Source organism: Phaethon aethereus (genome assembly GCF_964289735.1).
Source record: "Phaethon aethereus genome assembly, chromosome: 3".
Lineage (NCBI taxonomy): Eukaryota > Metazoa > Chordata > Aves > Phaethontiformes > Phaethontidae > Phaethon > Phaethon aethereus.
In genome coordinates, this window is record NC_138576.1 from 117870894 (window position 1) to 117888543 (window position 17650).

Below are 17650 nucleotides of genomic sequence, written 5' to 3' on the forward strand. Positions count from 1 at the left end.
AAACTCTCTGAAAGTAATAGAGGAGAACTACTTAAGAACACTACAGTTCCAGCCAAGAAGCAGGAAACACCAAGGAATAAGTATTTCTGAAAGACACCGGTTACCTACTGCTTAACTTTTGCTGTCACATCTGCTTTATACATATTTAATAGCTTAGTAACTATCAGAAAGCCAAGAACTGAAAAGTATTAAGTCAGCAGTGAAACTATAATAGTTTTGTTTGACTGTGTCTTCCTTTGGTGAAATAGAAGAATCTCTTTCGGCACTACATAAATGATAAAATAAGGTAACAAGCATAACACTGATTTAATGTTATCACCCTGTTTTTACAAAGTTCTTAAACACCTGGAAATTGGCCTTACAGTACACTCCTATTAGCAACCTGAAATTACCTTGAAAGCTACTTTAATTAAGTAAAAAAGAAGCACTGGTATTGACAATTAACATGACATAAATTGCAAATTGAGATGAGCAGGCTCTTACCTAAACCTTGATGTTTTAAATTTCTTCTTAGATATCACTACAGGTGGTTTCTCAGAATAATGCAGACGTAATCTTATTTCTGTTTGACATGTCAGCCACCCAGCATCCACAGTTTCAATACCATCTATCAAAAATTAAACAAGAAGTAGAAGACATTTTAATAACTTTTTTCTAAAGGGAGATCTAGACAGTTTAATATACAAAATATAAATACAGTTCCTCTGACACCATCTTCCAGACAATCCTCTTTATCACCAGCCTTAATCAATATTTCCAGAGCAACAGTTGAGTGCATCCTTTCACTTGTCTTTTCTGACCTACCCAAAATAGACAACAGATACTGCAGTTGTTTGCTGGCTTTTAACGGTATTAAATAGGACCAATGATCCTCATCAGCTTCACATGTAAACTGTCTGCAAGGGAGCACTAAATATTCCAGTGTTAATTTTATTTATCGTATCAAGGGCTAAGTTAAAGTCTACAAAGGTAAACACAATATTCCCTTGTCCTGGGATCTCTCAATACATGGAATAACACTGACAGAAACTCTGAAGATTCATATGCAGCTTGAGACTCCCTGTTTCTATTGAGATACAGCTCTCAAATTAGCTCATCATAATCAATGCCAGTAAAGCAGTGTAAATCTGCAGGACAGGATACAGCAACACATACAATGAGGAAACAAAGCATGGAGGAGAATCCTCAACCTCACCATCTGAACAAGGAAAGCCTACAAGCAGGATGGCCAGAAAGCACAAGCTGCCAGACCAGGTGCTGAAGCAGAGCCTGCAGTTTTGAGGAGTTCCTAACAAAATGTATTATTCGATGAGGGTATGAAGAAAAATGGAAAAGCTTTAAGACAAGATGTATGAGACATGACAAAGAGTTACCTTAGGCACCAAGGGATTGAGCATTAAGTGAAAGGTGGGTTAGAACTGCCAGAAGCAAGACATACGCACGCACAAGAACAGGAGATTTGAGCCTGTGAGAGGTTTTGGCAGTTACATACCCAACTGAAGAGGCAGATTATGTACACTTACTGTAAGTGATAATATTTTTTCTAGGCAGGAAGAGTTTTTTCTCAGGCTAGGTTTTAAGAGAAAGTTAACAGTCTATTCTGTATTTCCAAAAAATACATGCTCTTGATCTAAAGTTTGCAAATTTCAACCTTTAACATTAGCACACTGACAATATTTCAACTCTTCCTAGCAGTCTTGTATTAACATTAGAAAGGATTACAGCCCGAGAGTGAATTCACAAATGCTGGATACAAAAATAACTGTATATCACTTACATGCAATACCTGTCAAAAAACTAATTTAGTATTTCAAATATTTTTCAACTGCAACACTTGACCTTCTTAAAATTAAATACATAGTAAAGAGAAAAGATCAACATATCTCACTTACTACGGATTCCAAAGTATCCGTCGTCAATAGTAATTTCGTTTTCTAAAATTAAAAGGAGGGAAAAAGAATGAAAGAAACTAATTAGTATTCACGTTATAAAGAATCATTGCCAAGTTAAATTAATTCTACTTTTCCAGCTCACTTCTAAAAGGTATATCTAAGAAGACAGTATGAAAACTGAGACAAAGAATAAGCATGTTTATTGCAACCTTCTATAAAGCTTTTTCCCCAATTTATGCTTTTGCTTTGTTTCTGCAACAAAAACCAATCAACACACAAAATGTCCTAAGATGTTTTACCTGAAATAATCTGACCTGAAAAAAAGCAAGGTTGCATCATTTCCTAGTTTGCTGCAGTATTTTACTGATAACTACATCCTACTAGAATCTAAGATGCCTTTCTTGTTAGTGTCAAAGACATTAAGCTTTTCTGCAAACATACAAGAAAACTGTCCTCCTGCACATTCATAGTTAAAACTTCTAAATCAAGTTAGTCACAATTAAAATGCTTATTCTGCCCACATGACAGAAACCAACCTAGGATGAAATATTCGAAACACTCATTTCACACTTACTTTTATCCTTACCCTCTATAAAGTTTTAATAATTGAAATCTTAAAGAACTAAGTAAATTCACCATCATTAACATAACTGCAGTAGTCTAAACAAATATATATTTCTCAGAACATAAATCTTAATAAAATTTTGTCTCTACAGCCATTAATTGCTTTTTTTTTTCCCCTAAGAAGAGTCATGGGCCTGCCCTCAATTTTTAATAACCACATGCAACAATTTGGGATCATAATGACCAAGTGCTAGCATCCTGGTTTTGCTGCATTTTCTTAAAGGCTGCTTATAAAGCATTGAGTATTACTTGGCGGGGGGGGGGGATGATGTGTGTGGAAATCCTAACTGGAATGAAGTTATTCAAGTGTAGAGATAAAAGTCTAGACCCTAACAGAGGGTAGGCTGCTTCCCTAGTCAATTACTGACCAATACAGAAACATAATCTTGTTACAGGAACAGAAACACTTAACTAATTCAATTGAAATTAAAAAAAAAGGGGGGGGTGGAACGTGATCATGGTACTATTCATGATTAACAAACAGTTTAGTTAATACCAGCTTCTTTCTAACACAAATATTTTTTTCAATGCATCAGAAGGTATAAATACTATTAAAATAGATGTAAACTCCTAAGTGTAGAGGAAATAACATTTTTCATATCCTAGGAAAGACAGCGCATAAAACATGCTATCGCATAGCAACATAACAAATCTAAATTACAAGCTACATTCAAAGGTTATTTCAGTCACTCTTAAAAAAAAAAAACCTTTTTCCCTGTTCAGAAAAGCAGTAGGAACTTGTATGCAAGTCTGCATGCCACCTTTTCTTCCAGCAAAATAAATTTCTGCTAAATTGCCAGGTAAATAAGCCTATTCATGTTTCTATTTACAATAATCCATTTATTTAAAGAAGCCTAATTAAGAATTTTTGCTTTAAAATTTTACTAACGAAAGAGTAGTTAAATAAAACCAGCAGTGACTTCATACCCTCCCCCTCCCCACATTTTCTCTGAAAAAAATAATATGGATCCTTAGTCTCAAAGAATTAAGCTTACAGAAAATTATTACAATCCCAAATTAATAAAAAAACCAACCCATATAAATCTTAAGGATGGCAGCAAAGAATTTCGTATCCACTCCATTTTTAAGCCACTTATTTATATATGTATTTTGAGAGTAAGGCCCATGTTGTGCAAAGAAAAAGTTTATACCTCCAACACATTAATAAACTTAAGTATTTTAAAACTATAGTTATCAATTCCTCTAAACCAATGTGCAGCATAGTAGCAATCTTATGCATATGCCTCAAACAGATGCAGTTGATGCCCATACCTAAAGGGGTAATTGATCGTGGTTGTAGATGAGTCTCCCACATGTGAACTATGACTTCGCAGGGACCATCGATAGTCTGTAATTTAAAAGTTAAATGTCTGCAATAATTTCTTTTGTTATATCTGATTTTCTATCCATGAAGCTGTTTGGGATGGTTGTGAACTAAACTTAAGAGATTTAAGAAAGAAAAAGAAGGAGAGGAAGAAAGAGAGGGGGACAGAAAGAGAGAATCAAAGAAAGAAAAAAAACAGAACAGGCTTGTTTCTTACCCCTGCAACTGCTGATGACGCAATCTGATGCGTCAGATATACATATGACAAAACTTGTGACACAGTCTGACAGGGTGGAGAAGTTACATGGAATTATTAAATCCTTACTGCTTACAGCTACTCCACTGGACTACTTTAGTTTCCTTCTGATACAAAAAAACAAAGTGCCTCTGAACTTACTAAGTGTGCTCGCTTTTTTCTGAAGCTACTACGGCAATAATGTATTAAAATACACACATCTCCCACATCTCTAATTCCAAACAGCACTCAGCATCTATTCATGCAATTAACAGTTGCAGGGGTGGGTTCTCTTTCAAAATTTGCTTGACTAATTCAAAGTCTATAAAACACAGTTATTTTAGTTGTAGTACAGAAGAGCAAGTTATTTACCATCTAATTAAAACATAAATAGTTGGAATTTTGCTGCCTCAAAAGGAAAAAGACACTGATACAACCCGGCTGGACAGCAGTGAAGCCCCTGAAAATCTATTCCATTTGAAGCAGGATGAATTAGATTCTTGCACCAAAAAAAAAATTTACTGTCCCTCTAAAGACTGAATTTGTTGACAGACATAGCCAAGACTCAGATATATAATCAGAACAGTAACTCAATCCCTTCTTTCAGAACAATTTAAGTTTGAAATAGTTTTCCAGTTTAAAGCTTTTAGGTAACTGCTGGCTAACAACAGAAAGAATATGCCTGATTCCCAGCTCAGTCACCCTAAGAAGTTTCCCTTAACATTGTGTGGTTGTTGCTATCAGTCATAAAAGAACCACTGCCAAACAGCTGCAGAGTGGGTCATTTTGGTGTTTTGGGCCTACGTAACTCCTACTTCCCAAAAGACTTGCTACTACTGCCAGAGTCATATAAGGTTCAATGCCAATTTGTCCCAGTACTACACGTTCTTGTTTATATAGATTTCAGATCAACAGGGACATCCAGACAAGCTTCAAACTCAACAGTATAATTACAAAGTACCGTAACACTTTGTTATCTTACAGCTCACTGAATAAATTCTTTAGCAGCAGATGGGATTTCTTGATATACATCAAACACATTTAATCTACTATGCTTTTGGATGAATTAACAGCAAACACCAAATACTTAAAAAGCACTCAGTAAGATGGGCTTGCTCTGTGAATCTTGGCTAAGAGCAATTCAATTTTTCTAATAAATTCAGAGGCATCTGTTCTTTAGGGTCATGTCAGAATAAAATATATATGCTCAAAGTCCTGCTTTAAAGACAGAATGCATGTAAATATAAATAAAATAACTTGATACTATTGTTTTCAGTGTATTCCTGTTAATAAGGTAGTTTTACTTCCCATCTTCTCACTGCTGCCCCAATGATCACTCTTATGGACTTCTAGAAAAGTAAATAATGAGAAGTTTCTTCCTTCTTGCACAGTACATCCACACTTGCATGTCACAATCTCAGTTTCTGAAGCTGAAACCTGTGTTTGCCAGCAGGGAGCCTACCATTTCCTAACACCATGCAGGCTTGCAAGCTCTCCAACTCTCTCTCAACTCTCCCATGAACACATACAGAACCTGTAGCTTGCTTAGCTGGTGAATGTAAGTCTATCCTAACATGAGTATGCTGTTTTCTTCTAAAGGAAAGCAAGTTTTTTCCTTGTAGAAACCTACAATCTTGTATTAAAATACCGATACCAGTTTATTTCTTACACTACTGTAAATGTACATTTTAATTTTATGTTCTAAAATTATGAATGAGAATTTGAGTAACATTATCCCAACAATAAGTACAACACACTAGATACATTCACCAAAATTTCACGCCCTGAAAGGAATACAGTGGGCCAATTATGCATTTAATCCCAGGAACCCTCAACACTTTCTATACTAAGAAGAGCCAAGCAAAGCTACCTGGAAAAAAAGGGCAATGGATTAGAGCACAGGCACAGGCATGAGCGAGAGCCTTCTCACAGTCCTTGCTCAGACCATCTTTGCATTTACAGGTATTTAAATAATGTTTTAATTACTGTAACAGAAGCCATTGTTACAATGCAGTTAAAACACTGATGTAATTTCACTGGCATATGCTGACCGTATCTGAACAGCCCATTTCACATCAGCCTGTAGCAGAAGTATATGATGTATCATCAATATTCATAATATGCTAATGTTACCTAAAAAGTCAACCTCTGCTACGACAGTCTTAAAACAGCACCTACCCAAATGTCACACCAAGTATCCCAGCAAGATTATAGTAAGTGGCACTGGATGGCATGAATCTCTCTCTACTAACACACAGATTTTTTTTTTATTTTAAAGCAAATACATAAAAATTTTGTTGCTTGATTTATATTTAGCTGAACATCTGATGCAATTTTAAAGCTCTTAAAAGGACATTCAAGAATTTTCTAAAAAACTCCTCTTACACTGTCAGAACCTGGAGGGTGTTTAAATAATTATTTAGAAGTCCAGTTCCAAAGATCCAAAATGACACAGAGCAGGCATTAGGAAAAAAATATGATCTTAAGAAACACCACACAACTACATTTATCCAACTGCACTTTACTTCTTCAAACTATGTTTCAAGAACGTGAAACAGCTAAATTAATTAGATGCTGGATTTCCGACAAAAACATCTCTGGACTGGACACAGTAACAAAGCACAAAACCAAATCAACCAACCAAAGCCATTCAGCCATCATAACTGACTTTGCAAGGCAACAGCACATGTAAAAGTCATCTGCCAGGAAGTCCTGGGCTAAATAGAGATTTTATAGCTCTAGTATTTCCGATAACAATTTAACATACAATCTGCTATCTCAGCACAGTCATGGCAGAGGTGTTCCTTTGTTATTATCAGGTTAACCATGCATTATTAGTCTAGCAAAAGCTTTTCTAAAGCATTCTGATATTAAAGAAATTACTGAGTCTAGACCTAAGTTTCACCTTTATTATTGTATTTCAGGCACTAAATAGATTTATTTAAGTTTTAGAAAAGTAAATTGAAGTCTCATTTGAAACCTCTATAACTAAGCAATATTCTCAGAATTGTGAAAACTGTTCACCAATCCAGTTTTAAAAGTCCTGCTACCTGCGCATATAGCTTAGTTATTTCACACTTTCCTTGAAAGAAATAAGCCTGAACTTGCATGCTTATTTACTTTTGGAAAAAAACAAATATAGAATAGCTTAACAAAATAAGGTATATATTTTCTTTACTAAGGTTTTCAAATATGCATTATGCAAACAGTATCGATTAAAGAATTCTCCTAAAACATATGATATACACAAGACTTAAATTCCAGATAAGGGAGTTGTGGTTTTCCACCTCCCCCCAAGAAAACAGAAGGTTATGTGTAGAATAAAACATGGGAAGGTCCTCACAGTAAGGCAACTGGTACTGGCCTATGTTTAAGAAAAGAACAAACCTCAACCAAAATAGTTTAAATTACTGTCTTATTTCATCAAGTGTATGTATTTACTTTTCTTTTAAAATGCTTTAGGATGACTCTTATGTTATCATTAAGATGTTTACAACATAGTAAAAGCAGGAGTATGTAAAACTAGTACGCAGGAGCCAAGACTTGCACTAATTTTATAGTAAAATGTTCATTGTATATACATTAATTTATTTGTATTCCTACAAATATTCTATACATTTTATTATGTATTAAAAAATTCTATTTACATAACCACAATCAGTTAACACCAAAATGCTTCAGTGAAAACAAACCAAACTTCTGATGACATTGTACTATCCTTCAAGCAAAATAATTTCACTGAGATTAAATAACTTTCTGTTTTTAAATGGAGGCGAGAAAAATACTTCCTTATCTATTTTTTGTCCAAAATGTGAATTATTATATGTATTGTCACATCTAGCCTGCAGCAATATTTTGGATAATATGAGAACTATCATTTCACTGTGTAAACGTGTTATCACTCCCAGTTTTGCCTCTGTGTCCATCTCAAGCATATTCAAAGATGCTGCTGATATAGAAAAGGGAACAGTAACTTCAGCTGGATCTGTCTTCAGCAGGATTATGTGGTGTCAATTTCATATATTCAGACTTAAACATATATTTAAGACTAAACATGTATTTAAGTTATCCTACAACAGGCCATGACACACAAAATTGCACTGATATAAAAAGCTAACAGTGTCTTAAGGATCATATATTGCAAGCCTATCAAATTTAGGAGACAAATCACATGCAATGCCTAATGAAAAAAAATACTGATATAAAAATATTCAGAATAATTTAACTTAGTATCTTTTCCTTATCAGAGTTGGTATATGGAGGACTTCAGCATTAACATCTCATTTATACTATACTGTGCATTATATTTCAGTTGGTTCCTGCTTTTTCATTGTTCTTCAAAAAATTAACAAGAAGAGGAATAAAACATTGTAGCTGGAACTCTCTTCTTCAAAACATATGTTGTAAGAAAAAGTCCTGTGCACTTAACAGGTACAGGCTAGAGACCGCTAAGTGGATAACCATGTACCCTGGCAATTCACATACTTTGTTTTTAAGGGTGGTTTTCTTTTACCCTCCTTTTTATATACAGTAGCTCTTTATGCTGGTATTCCATAAAATTTATACTTACCTTGGCAGACTCTGCATCACACGGTACATAAAGCGTGCACGATACAGAGCACCTACTTAAAGAAACACACTCACCAATACACATTGTAAACTTTTTCAAAAGTTAAAACAGAAACTGTGTTGTCTATGAGCACATTTTCTGCCAATCTGTTCTCACTATGTGTGCTTTTTCTAGTGTGATATTGCTTACATTTTAAGCTTAGGGGCATTTGTGAAAAATGCAAGAGTCCTATCAGAGCTGCTGGGCTGTAAGAACTGATCTACTTGTGGCCTCACTTTGACCTCAGAAAAAGAATTCTGTTACTGGCCTTCCCTTCTTTTGCCTCAGAATAACAATTTAAACATCAGTTTCAAATTAGACTATTTCACATGCTGTAATGAAAAAACAGAATGCAGTCTCATGTGTTTCATTTAAAATTAGTATCCTTCACTGAGATGGTAACTCTGTCAGGTATTTTTTCAGTGAAAGAAAGCCTAGTTCAGCTGACAAAAAAAACTTACATGCTCTTGACAGTAATTTAAAATATTTAAATGGCATAGACCAGATAATTCTGTAACTCCTTTGCACATTTAGCTATAGCCTTCATAATCCCAATTTCAATGAAGAACTAACTCCCAAGGTGAATATCTACAGGATATTAATAGAGTAAGACAGACAGCAAGGAAAACTTTAAATGGGTTACTTCTTACAGTTAATACTTACTAAGAAAAACAGTTAAAGAATAGCTGCTTATTTTCCAAAATCAGTCCAAGTTTTTTCTGGATGCAGTCTCATCCCTAGTCTGAAGAACTTCCCCCTTACCCTAGTACGATTTCTACAGACCAGTATACAGCCACATATATTCACCTCACATGCAACTTTGACATCCATACCTGTAAAAACACTTCTGTGTCTATCTCCTGGGGGTTTTTCCCCCCCAGGTCATGCAAATACCGATACATAAATGTAGAAAAAACACTGGGATGCCCCATTCCTTGTTTTACCTTTTCATTCCAAGAGATTAACATGTTAATTATGCAGCTCAAAAGCTAGTTAATAATTCCCATGCTTCACCAAAAAAACCTGCAGTAATTTTAAAAACTTTAGTAGGCTAGGCAAATTTAAAACACACCTGCTCACACTAACCATTTTCTCCTGCTACTGCTTGCTTCCATGCTAGAGATCCTTACCCTGCTGAAGTCCATATTCAATTATAAGTATAGAAGTTGCTACAGCTCCGCTATAACTAGCGAGAACTTCACTGTATCATTTAAGCTTTATTATAATGTCAGGCATTTCACTATCCCTGGAATTTTTATAAACACTAACACTGGTAAAAGAGAGAGGACAATTTACCAAAAATAATTAAAAGTTAACAGCATATGGTCATGTACTTCCAGAATTGAACAGCTTGTATTTCCACAAGTATTTTAAATGTTTCATACATGGCAATTTAAGATTTATGTCTAAAACGTCAAGTTTAACTCAGAAAATCCTTGTTATTTCAAATAAGGGAATTTTTTACTAAGGATGAGCAAACTTAAATCAGAAAAGGTTGTACATACCTTAGGTTCTAGGAAGTATCCTTTAAAATACCGATACCGAACAGGAACTCCTCTAGGAAGCTCTACAGTAGCTTTCCATAATTGACTGGGGGCGAAACACAAAACAGTTTCAAAATGCAGCCTAACAGTCACCTCAGGCATATGTCTGTCCTAAGAGATAGTCTAAAATGAAGTTTAGTGTATTGCTGCAAGGAAAAGATTTTACAATGTAACTTAGCCAAACATGCACAAAGCACAATAAATACTTAGAACTGAAATTGTACTTTCTAATCTACAGATCTGAAGAGCCCAAATGCAGCAAGAATTCTCATCCTCATTTAACAGATGGGGAAAACATGATGAAATAATTCAGACTCATCCAAGATCAGACAGCAAGTCACTGACAGAATTATAAATATATCCTGTGAGCCCTGTTTTCCAGCATCATACAAACAGCGATAGGCAGGACGCCATTTTAAAAAAACACTGAATTCCTCCGCTGCATTTAAATTTTCTTCATATACACTCATGTTTATATACATGCAAACCACTTAAAGAGTTTTAATGCAAGTCTCATTTTAAATAATCTCCCCGTTTCTTTATAGCTACAATAACAACTTGTACAGGTTAAAAAGAAAGTAAACACTATAAACATCTCCTACAACTTGTTGTATAGTTATGGGACTGAGAATTATCCATAGCAGTTTCTTATTCAAAATGCCTACAACGGAACTACTGAAATATGCCAGCCACAATGGTAGAAGCATCATCTGTAACTAGAAAAGCATACCCAAGTTAAACATTTTCTTAGACACATTCCTAAGCATTCGAAATGTTCAAGGGCAAAACAAGAAATTCTGTGAAGTTTTACTAACAGTATGTGTAGCTTAATAGTTTACAAACTCAGAGCCAGAATAAATTTGTTGCTCCAGAACTCCAGCTACTTCAAAGGGAACAAATTAAAAAAAAAAAGAAAAACACAGCCTTACCGATCGTCGGTTTGGAGGACCACTGCAACTTGTGGATTCCAATTTCCCAAAGCACTGCAGCTCCCGCATATTGCGAAAACCTCTCCTAAGAAAAAAGAAACCACAAACAGAAAAACCCCACCATCTTCATTACTCAAGCCTATATGGAATTAATATGTACAACCTACAAAGTCAAACCTTCAAGCATTTTAAACATATGCACCAATCACCCATCTAAACCCCCTCTTTTCAGTTCAGAAAGTAATTTTGGGTGGGGGAAAAATTCCAAGAGTGTTTCCTTCACCATCATAAGGATCTCGCTGAGAGAAGGACTATGGACAACCCCAGCCCTTAAAAGGGTTGGCTTCCAAATCATCCTGCAGTAATACTACACAAAAATCTCTGAAAATGCAGCAGGCAACTTTTCACTGTAAAATGTTTATTGTCAAGATGAACCATTTTTTTTCTTATATACTGTCTATTTTTTAATGTATGTACACATACACACAGAGTACTAACATACATGCTTAAAACCGTAATTCTCTAAAATTCACACCAATAATCTAGAAAGCACAGACAAATAAGAGGTTGCTAACATTATTCCCAAGTCAACACATCCATTTGATCTTATTCCTGAGAGAAATAAAATGAATTTTGCTGCTATGCCTTCCATTTTTTTATTTGATATAAAAACGTAACGCTGTTACACAAAAAACCTATGAAACACACTCTGTCTACCCTAATGCATACTTACATACAGAAAGGAAGAATCCAAAAAGATTACAATAGTATAAGAATGCTTGATTCTGGGATATTCAAGAGTTAACATTAACATTGCAACCCTTGTTTTTAACATAAAACCTGTATGTATATGACTGTAAGAACAAAAACAACAAATACAAACGGAAAGGACAAAGTAGTATTTTGCTTTTACAGGGTTTCAATAGTATTTTTAGACACAAGATAAAAATATGTTGCAGAAGGAGAAAATGTGAAGGTTTAAAGCATATTTAGGCACCATCTGCTTAATCTTTTAATCTTGCTACGCAAAATGTAAAACTACCAGAATATTTGAGCAACTTTTAAACAAAATGTAATAAAAAAAATACTGACATTTACTTCAGCCTCTAATATGAAATGCCTAAATGTAAAGTTTCAAACAAAGTCACCCTTAAACCAAAGCAGGCATAGGGAAATTCAGCATGTTCTTTTACCTCTAAGGAGGTACAGACAAAGAAGACAGTCTCTGAACATTCTTCTATTCAGTTGTCTTCTAGTGAAATCATACAAAAAGGAGAAAGCATGATTTGGGTACCTGGTACTGATGGTCCTCTTACTTCAAAAGTGACTTGAGAAGAGGTCATACTTGCAGAACTTTTGTCTTAGGATAGCTGAACCCTCCTGTAGTGGGAAGAAAAAGATACTACATTTCAGGAACAACACAGTACATCTGTTCTGTCCAAAGTAAGAGGAAACTCAAATCCCACCACTTACAGGGAAGCAAGCCACTAGTGATGTTACTGTTTGAGTGAGCAGTAAAAATAGAAAGGTCTTTAAAACCAGCAGCAGCCACAGGAAACAGCATCCAGCTGCAGAAGACAATGTTGCAACACTGGCATGAGAAAACGACGACTATTTAGACTACTAAATCAAATACCATATGCAAGTATCAACATCAGTCTTAAGCTGAGATTTTTCAAAAACCTCTATTTTGACTAATTTTGCTCCAAAAGAGGCCACATAAGTCATTTAAGATTATGATCTTTGGCAAGCAATAGCTTCTGACTGTCTCCCTATGCTATTCCTCAGCTCCTCTTCAAAACACAAGAAAGGTTTCATAAATAAGCACTACCACCTTGAAAGAAAAAGGGGAAGAACCCATGATAGATGACAGCTATTTGCTGTCACAGGCAACAAGTTGTTCATCACCTTGGATTTTGCTCCCCTACCAATACTTCCAGCCTTTCACATGGAACTAGAAGCACCAAGCAGTCTTCAAAACACCACAGCAGAAAAGGACTGCCTATAGCCTCCTGTAGCCAGGACTGACCCTGCTTCAACTTTCTAGCCTCCTCCAATACACAGTAACTTGATGGAAAAAAGCTGGCAGAATCCCACTTTCCCCATTACAGCAGAAACACTATTGATGTAAAATATCCCCTTACATTATTTATGAAAGTAGTAGTTACATCAAAGTCCAAGTCCAGATGTTGCTAGATTGTCATCACCAAAGTATACTCCTTTGGACATGGGCAGCAAAATAGTCACACTAATTATATGCAGAATTAACTTTGCAATGCTCTCAACCAATCAATTTCTTTCTTTCACTGTGGGTTTTGTTTTTAAACCAAGCAAGTAGAATGTTTTTATCGCTATTTTTGAGCTGGAGAAAAGCACTTTATTTCAGTACAATGTCAATCAGCAATCCTTTAGTAACAGCTTTAATAATAACAAGAAGAACTAACTAACTCATTCATCCTGGGCAATCAAAAAGTTGTTTAAGGTCTGAAGTTTAAACACCTACAATTTTTCTTCTGGCTCTTCTCCTCCTCTCTTAATCCATTCCTTTTCTAGCTATTGCTGCCTTGACTTTACATTCTTTTTTCTCCTCCTTTATTTCCCTCTCTATGTCAAAGGAGATCACTTTCCAGTAGTAAAAAGAGAGCAAGAAAACTGTAGAAATATAGATGTTTCTGGTCATAAATCCCTATTCTGCATGTAATCTTTTGTAAGTAAAACTTCCGTAAATCATAAAGTACCAAACTACTGAAGCCAGAAATAAGCACACTTAATAAACATGAATTTCATGAAGGGCACACCCTTTATGAAGCTCTGTCATGTGTGTGTGTGTCATTAGGTGGTCTGTATGTTAACAGTGACACATTCTAGCACTTATTTTTAGCAGTTATTTATAGACACAGAAGTGCAGCATGTTCCAGTGCTGAAACTAAAATTGGACTTGTGAAACTGGTCCAGTATGACACAAAAATTTCAGTTTAAAGCAGAGAATATAAACTACTAGTGTGCATATATGATGACACTGTTCAGGGCCTTGGCTGTATTCACCGATTGTCCTTGCTTGGATGCCCTTTAACCAAAAAGGCAGAAGAGCCAAAGGGGAGATGAAGTAGGCAAAAATGCCTTGCCAAAGACTACAAAGCAAGTAAGTGACAGCTGTTTCTCAAAGCAAGAACAGGCTTTTGCCTTTAAAAAAAAAAAGAAAGCTGTTTGCAAAGCTGATTCAACATGATTCAAAATTAAACTTGACCAAAAACAGCATGTCTGTCATACTCCAAATTAACTAACTAGTCCATTCCTAGAGAAAATCTGAAATCCTGTTAAGTCTATAAAGCTTTTAGTTAATGCTGTAAAAATTCTATGTACCTACTTGCAAGACATCTGTGGGCTTTTCTAAACCGCCTAGCAAAAGAATATTACTTTTCTATATAACAGTAGTTAATAGTAAGGAGATTTTGATAAACTTACTTTGTAAAGTTGTCAAAATTCTGCTCAAAAGACATTTTACCTCAAAGACCTACTCAACCTGCCCAAGGGATGTATATCACAAGAAAACCTCTAGTCTACATCACCATACGCAGGCATGATTTTTCTAGCAGAACTGCAGCTACAGCTATTGCACTTATATTCACATTTTGGGTCAAAGTACTACCCCTCATTTTGAAGAAACATCTTTTCTAGCAGAGCACTGTATGTAAACATACAGCAAGGAAAAAAATAGGTCTGCTTTTTGGTAATGAATCAAGCCTATGTTGTGTACTATCATACAGTTATAAAGCACTCTGTACTTTCAAGACTTGATATGAAAATGCTTTATTTCAGGGAAAAAAGCTGATGGTTCCTGAGAAGAGGGAGTAGTTTAATTCCCAAGCAGAAATGGCAAGAAATCCTAGACAACCAAATCCTCTGACCAGCAGGTGTCAGCCATCTTTTAAACCCTGATATTCCTTCCTTCAGTCTTTCAGTACTGCCTTGTCAAAGCTGATGGAGAATAACAAAATCCTCTCTGCTCCCCACACAAGTAAAGATGGACTGTTTGGGAAAATATAAAGAATCCTCAGCTCAGAGGGGTCATAATTGTCTACTCAGGGGAACTGAGACGAGACAAGTTAGAACAGTTATATTAAAAAAGTTAAATGCTTCCTAATCAGCAAATATTAACAGAGTCAACCAAGCAAATTTACAAACTAGAAGTCCTTATGCAACGACTGTTTTTAAACAGCCTTTGGGTTCAAAAGTATTAAAGCCAAATTCACATCTGCTGCAACTACATGTGTCCAAATGCTAGCCTGGCATGCAAACAATTGCCCCTCCTCCAGTCTCTCACTTCTTCCCTTTGGTCAGCTTTTATAGACTGCAACTGTATGCAAGCAAGCAATGAACACTTGAATCTCAGTCATTTTCTCCTGGGAAATTGAGGTCTCCCCCCAGGTAGACATTCACACAACGGTATCAGCAACTTCACTATTAAAAAAAAAAAAAAAGCATTTCTCTACCTAGAGATTCTTGCTTTTACAACAGAAACATGTTTTTTCCCCCACCATGTCACAGTTCAGGTCTCTCTCATACTGTCCTCCTTTCACAAAGCAAACCCTTACCTTTCACAATCTCTGGAGGCTTCCCAAGGAGATGGTGACAGCACAGCAGCAGCACCTTGAGTCCTAGGGCTGTACTGACCTACCTTCAAAAGCTTGACTCAGGTAACCCTCCTCCATCGACCAACCTCACTGTATAAAACAGGCTGTCTGCAAGGCTTCCAGAGCAGGTGCAAGATCAACAGTCTAGTACGTAGCATCATGTGCAATCTTGGTTCCCCTGCCACAAAATAAAGCTCTCCTCATGGTCTTAGATGGGAAAAAAACCAACTGAGAATCTTGCAATTTCAGAAATCCACTTACTTGCCTTCATACACCCAAAAGAAAAGCAACAAAGATTTTAAGCATAGTATCCTGCAGGCTGAATGGAAGAGGGGGAAAAAAAAAGTACTCTTTATTCTAATATTGCTTGTAAAGCTTTCCTTTCACAATTTTCTCCTCTTCATGGGCACCTAAAGGAGTACAAGAGTGACAGGAGTTAACATACTCCCCTGAATAATAGAGAACCCAAGCTCTCCCCTCCTGATTCTAGCAGGGCACTTCTAGAAGATGCAGGCAAACAGCCATGGACCTCTAAAGGCACTTGGAAGAAAAGACAACATTTCAGGCTCATCTTCCAGCATCACACACCATCAACTATTAATGTATCACAAAATATCATAGCTTTCCTCTGAAATGAGGTAGCAAAGTTCATCATGGATAGGGAAGACAGAGATAACTTTCGGTTGTAGTCAAAACACACCAGAAGATGGATTTAACAATTCCAAGATTGAAGTCCATTTGAACCTTCTGGTTTAGACGTTTGGTGATATATAAAAACCCTTCACAACCCTGGAGCTTTAGTAGATCATTTCCACCCCCGCCCCTTAATTTCCTTAACCTTTCCAGCATATTCTAAGACATATTGGCTGTTTGCTGTCCCATATATTATACTCAGTATTTCATGCTTATATAAATACACATCAAGTAAACTGGGACAGTCCTGGAATATAATAGCCTAGCTTGAAAACACTGAACAAATTTTAGGCTCATAAAAATTCACAGCGTTCATAAAGCCAGATGACGTCTCTCAATACAAGTGAGATTTTTAATAGCAACTCAAATGGGTCTGCGAGGCTCTGACTTCTAATGCTCTAAAGGCAATGTTTGACACAGGCTTGAAGTACAATGTGATAATTTTTTTTCTACTGCAGAAACTTGCAAGCCTGAAGGCCTTGAACTTTCTTTTTGTTGTATGGACAGGCAGCTTTCAAAATTAGGCAGGAAACTCTTTAGGCAACAATATTAAGATAGATATGAATGAAAAGCTGACTTTATCAACGGTAAGTTGGCTGCAAGGGCTGCAGAATGACTGGTTATACTTAGCACTAGAAGGAAAAATACTCATTGACATTGAGGGGGAAGACAGGGAAGACAAACAGAACAAGCCTCAGGAAATTCTACACTAGCTTTCTAAAACGGGGGCAGGGGGGAGATTTCTATTGAAAATAATCAGAACTCATAATAAAAATAACTCCAAGATCAAAGCAGCAGCAAAATGCCGGTCTTCCAGTACATGAAGCGAATCCAAAGTTTAATGGAGTGTGAACTAAACCAACTTCATTTAAGCTCCTAGAAGTTAGATGACCCAGTCATTTGACACCTTGACCCCTTCCATGGACTTAGTCCACTGAGGATAATCAGTATTTGGCAACATGCTGATGAGAAAGCCAAAAAGCAGCAGACTTACACAGAAATATACTGTTACATTTCTTCCCCCTCACTCCCCAAACCCTATCTAATAAACTATTAGTAGAAATTTCTGATGTAAAGCTATCAACCCAAAACTCTCTTGGGTAACGTTACGTTTAAGGATGACTAGGTAATACACAACATAGATTTTTCAACAAAGGTAAAATACA

General features: G+C 36.0%; 1 protein-coding gene across 1 annotated transcript in view; it reads right to left on the reverse strand.

Annotated features, from left to right (window-relative positions):
- The window catches only part of GPCPD1 (glycerophosphocholine phosphodiesterase 1), a gene marked incomplete at its 5' end in the record, with an annotated part of 37248 nt that extends 24748 nt beyond the window's left edge, over positions 1 to 12500 (reverse strand). The window contains 6 exons of the mRNA XM_081997830.1: positions 484 to 607; positions 1893 to 1934; positions 3789 to 3864; positions 10190 to 10274; positions 11158 to 11242; positions 12452 to 12500. Coding sequence (XP_081853956.1) covers positions 484 to 607; positions 1893 to 1934; positions 3789 to 3864; positions 10190 to 10274; positions 11158 to 11242; positions 12452 to 12500 — 461 coding nt within the window. The remainder of the gene's footprint in view (positions 1 to 483; positions 608 to 1892; positions 1935 to 3788; positions 3865 to 10189; positions 10275 to 11157; positions 11243 to 12451) is intronic.
- Between the last annotated feature and the right edge of the window lie 5150 nt (positions 12501 to 17650).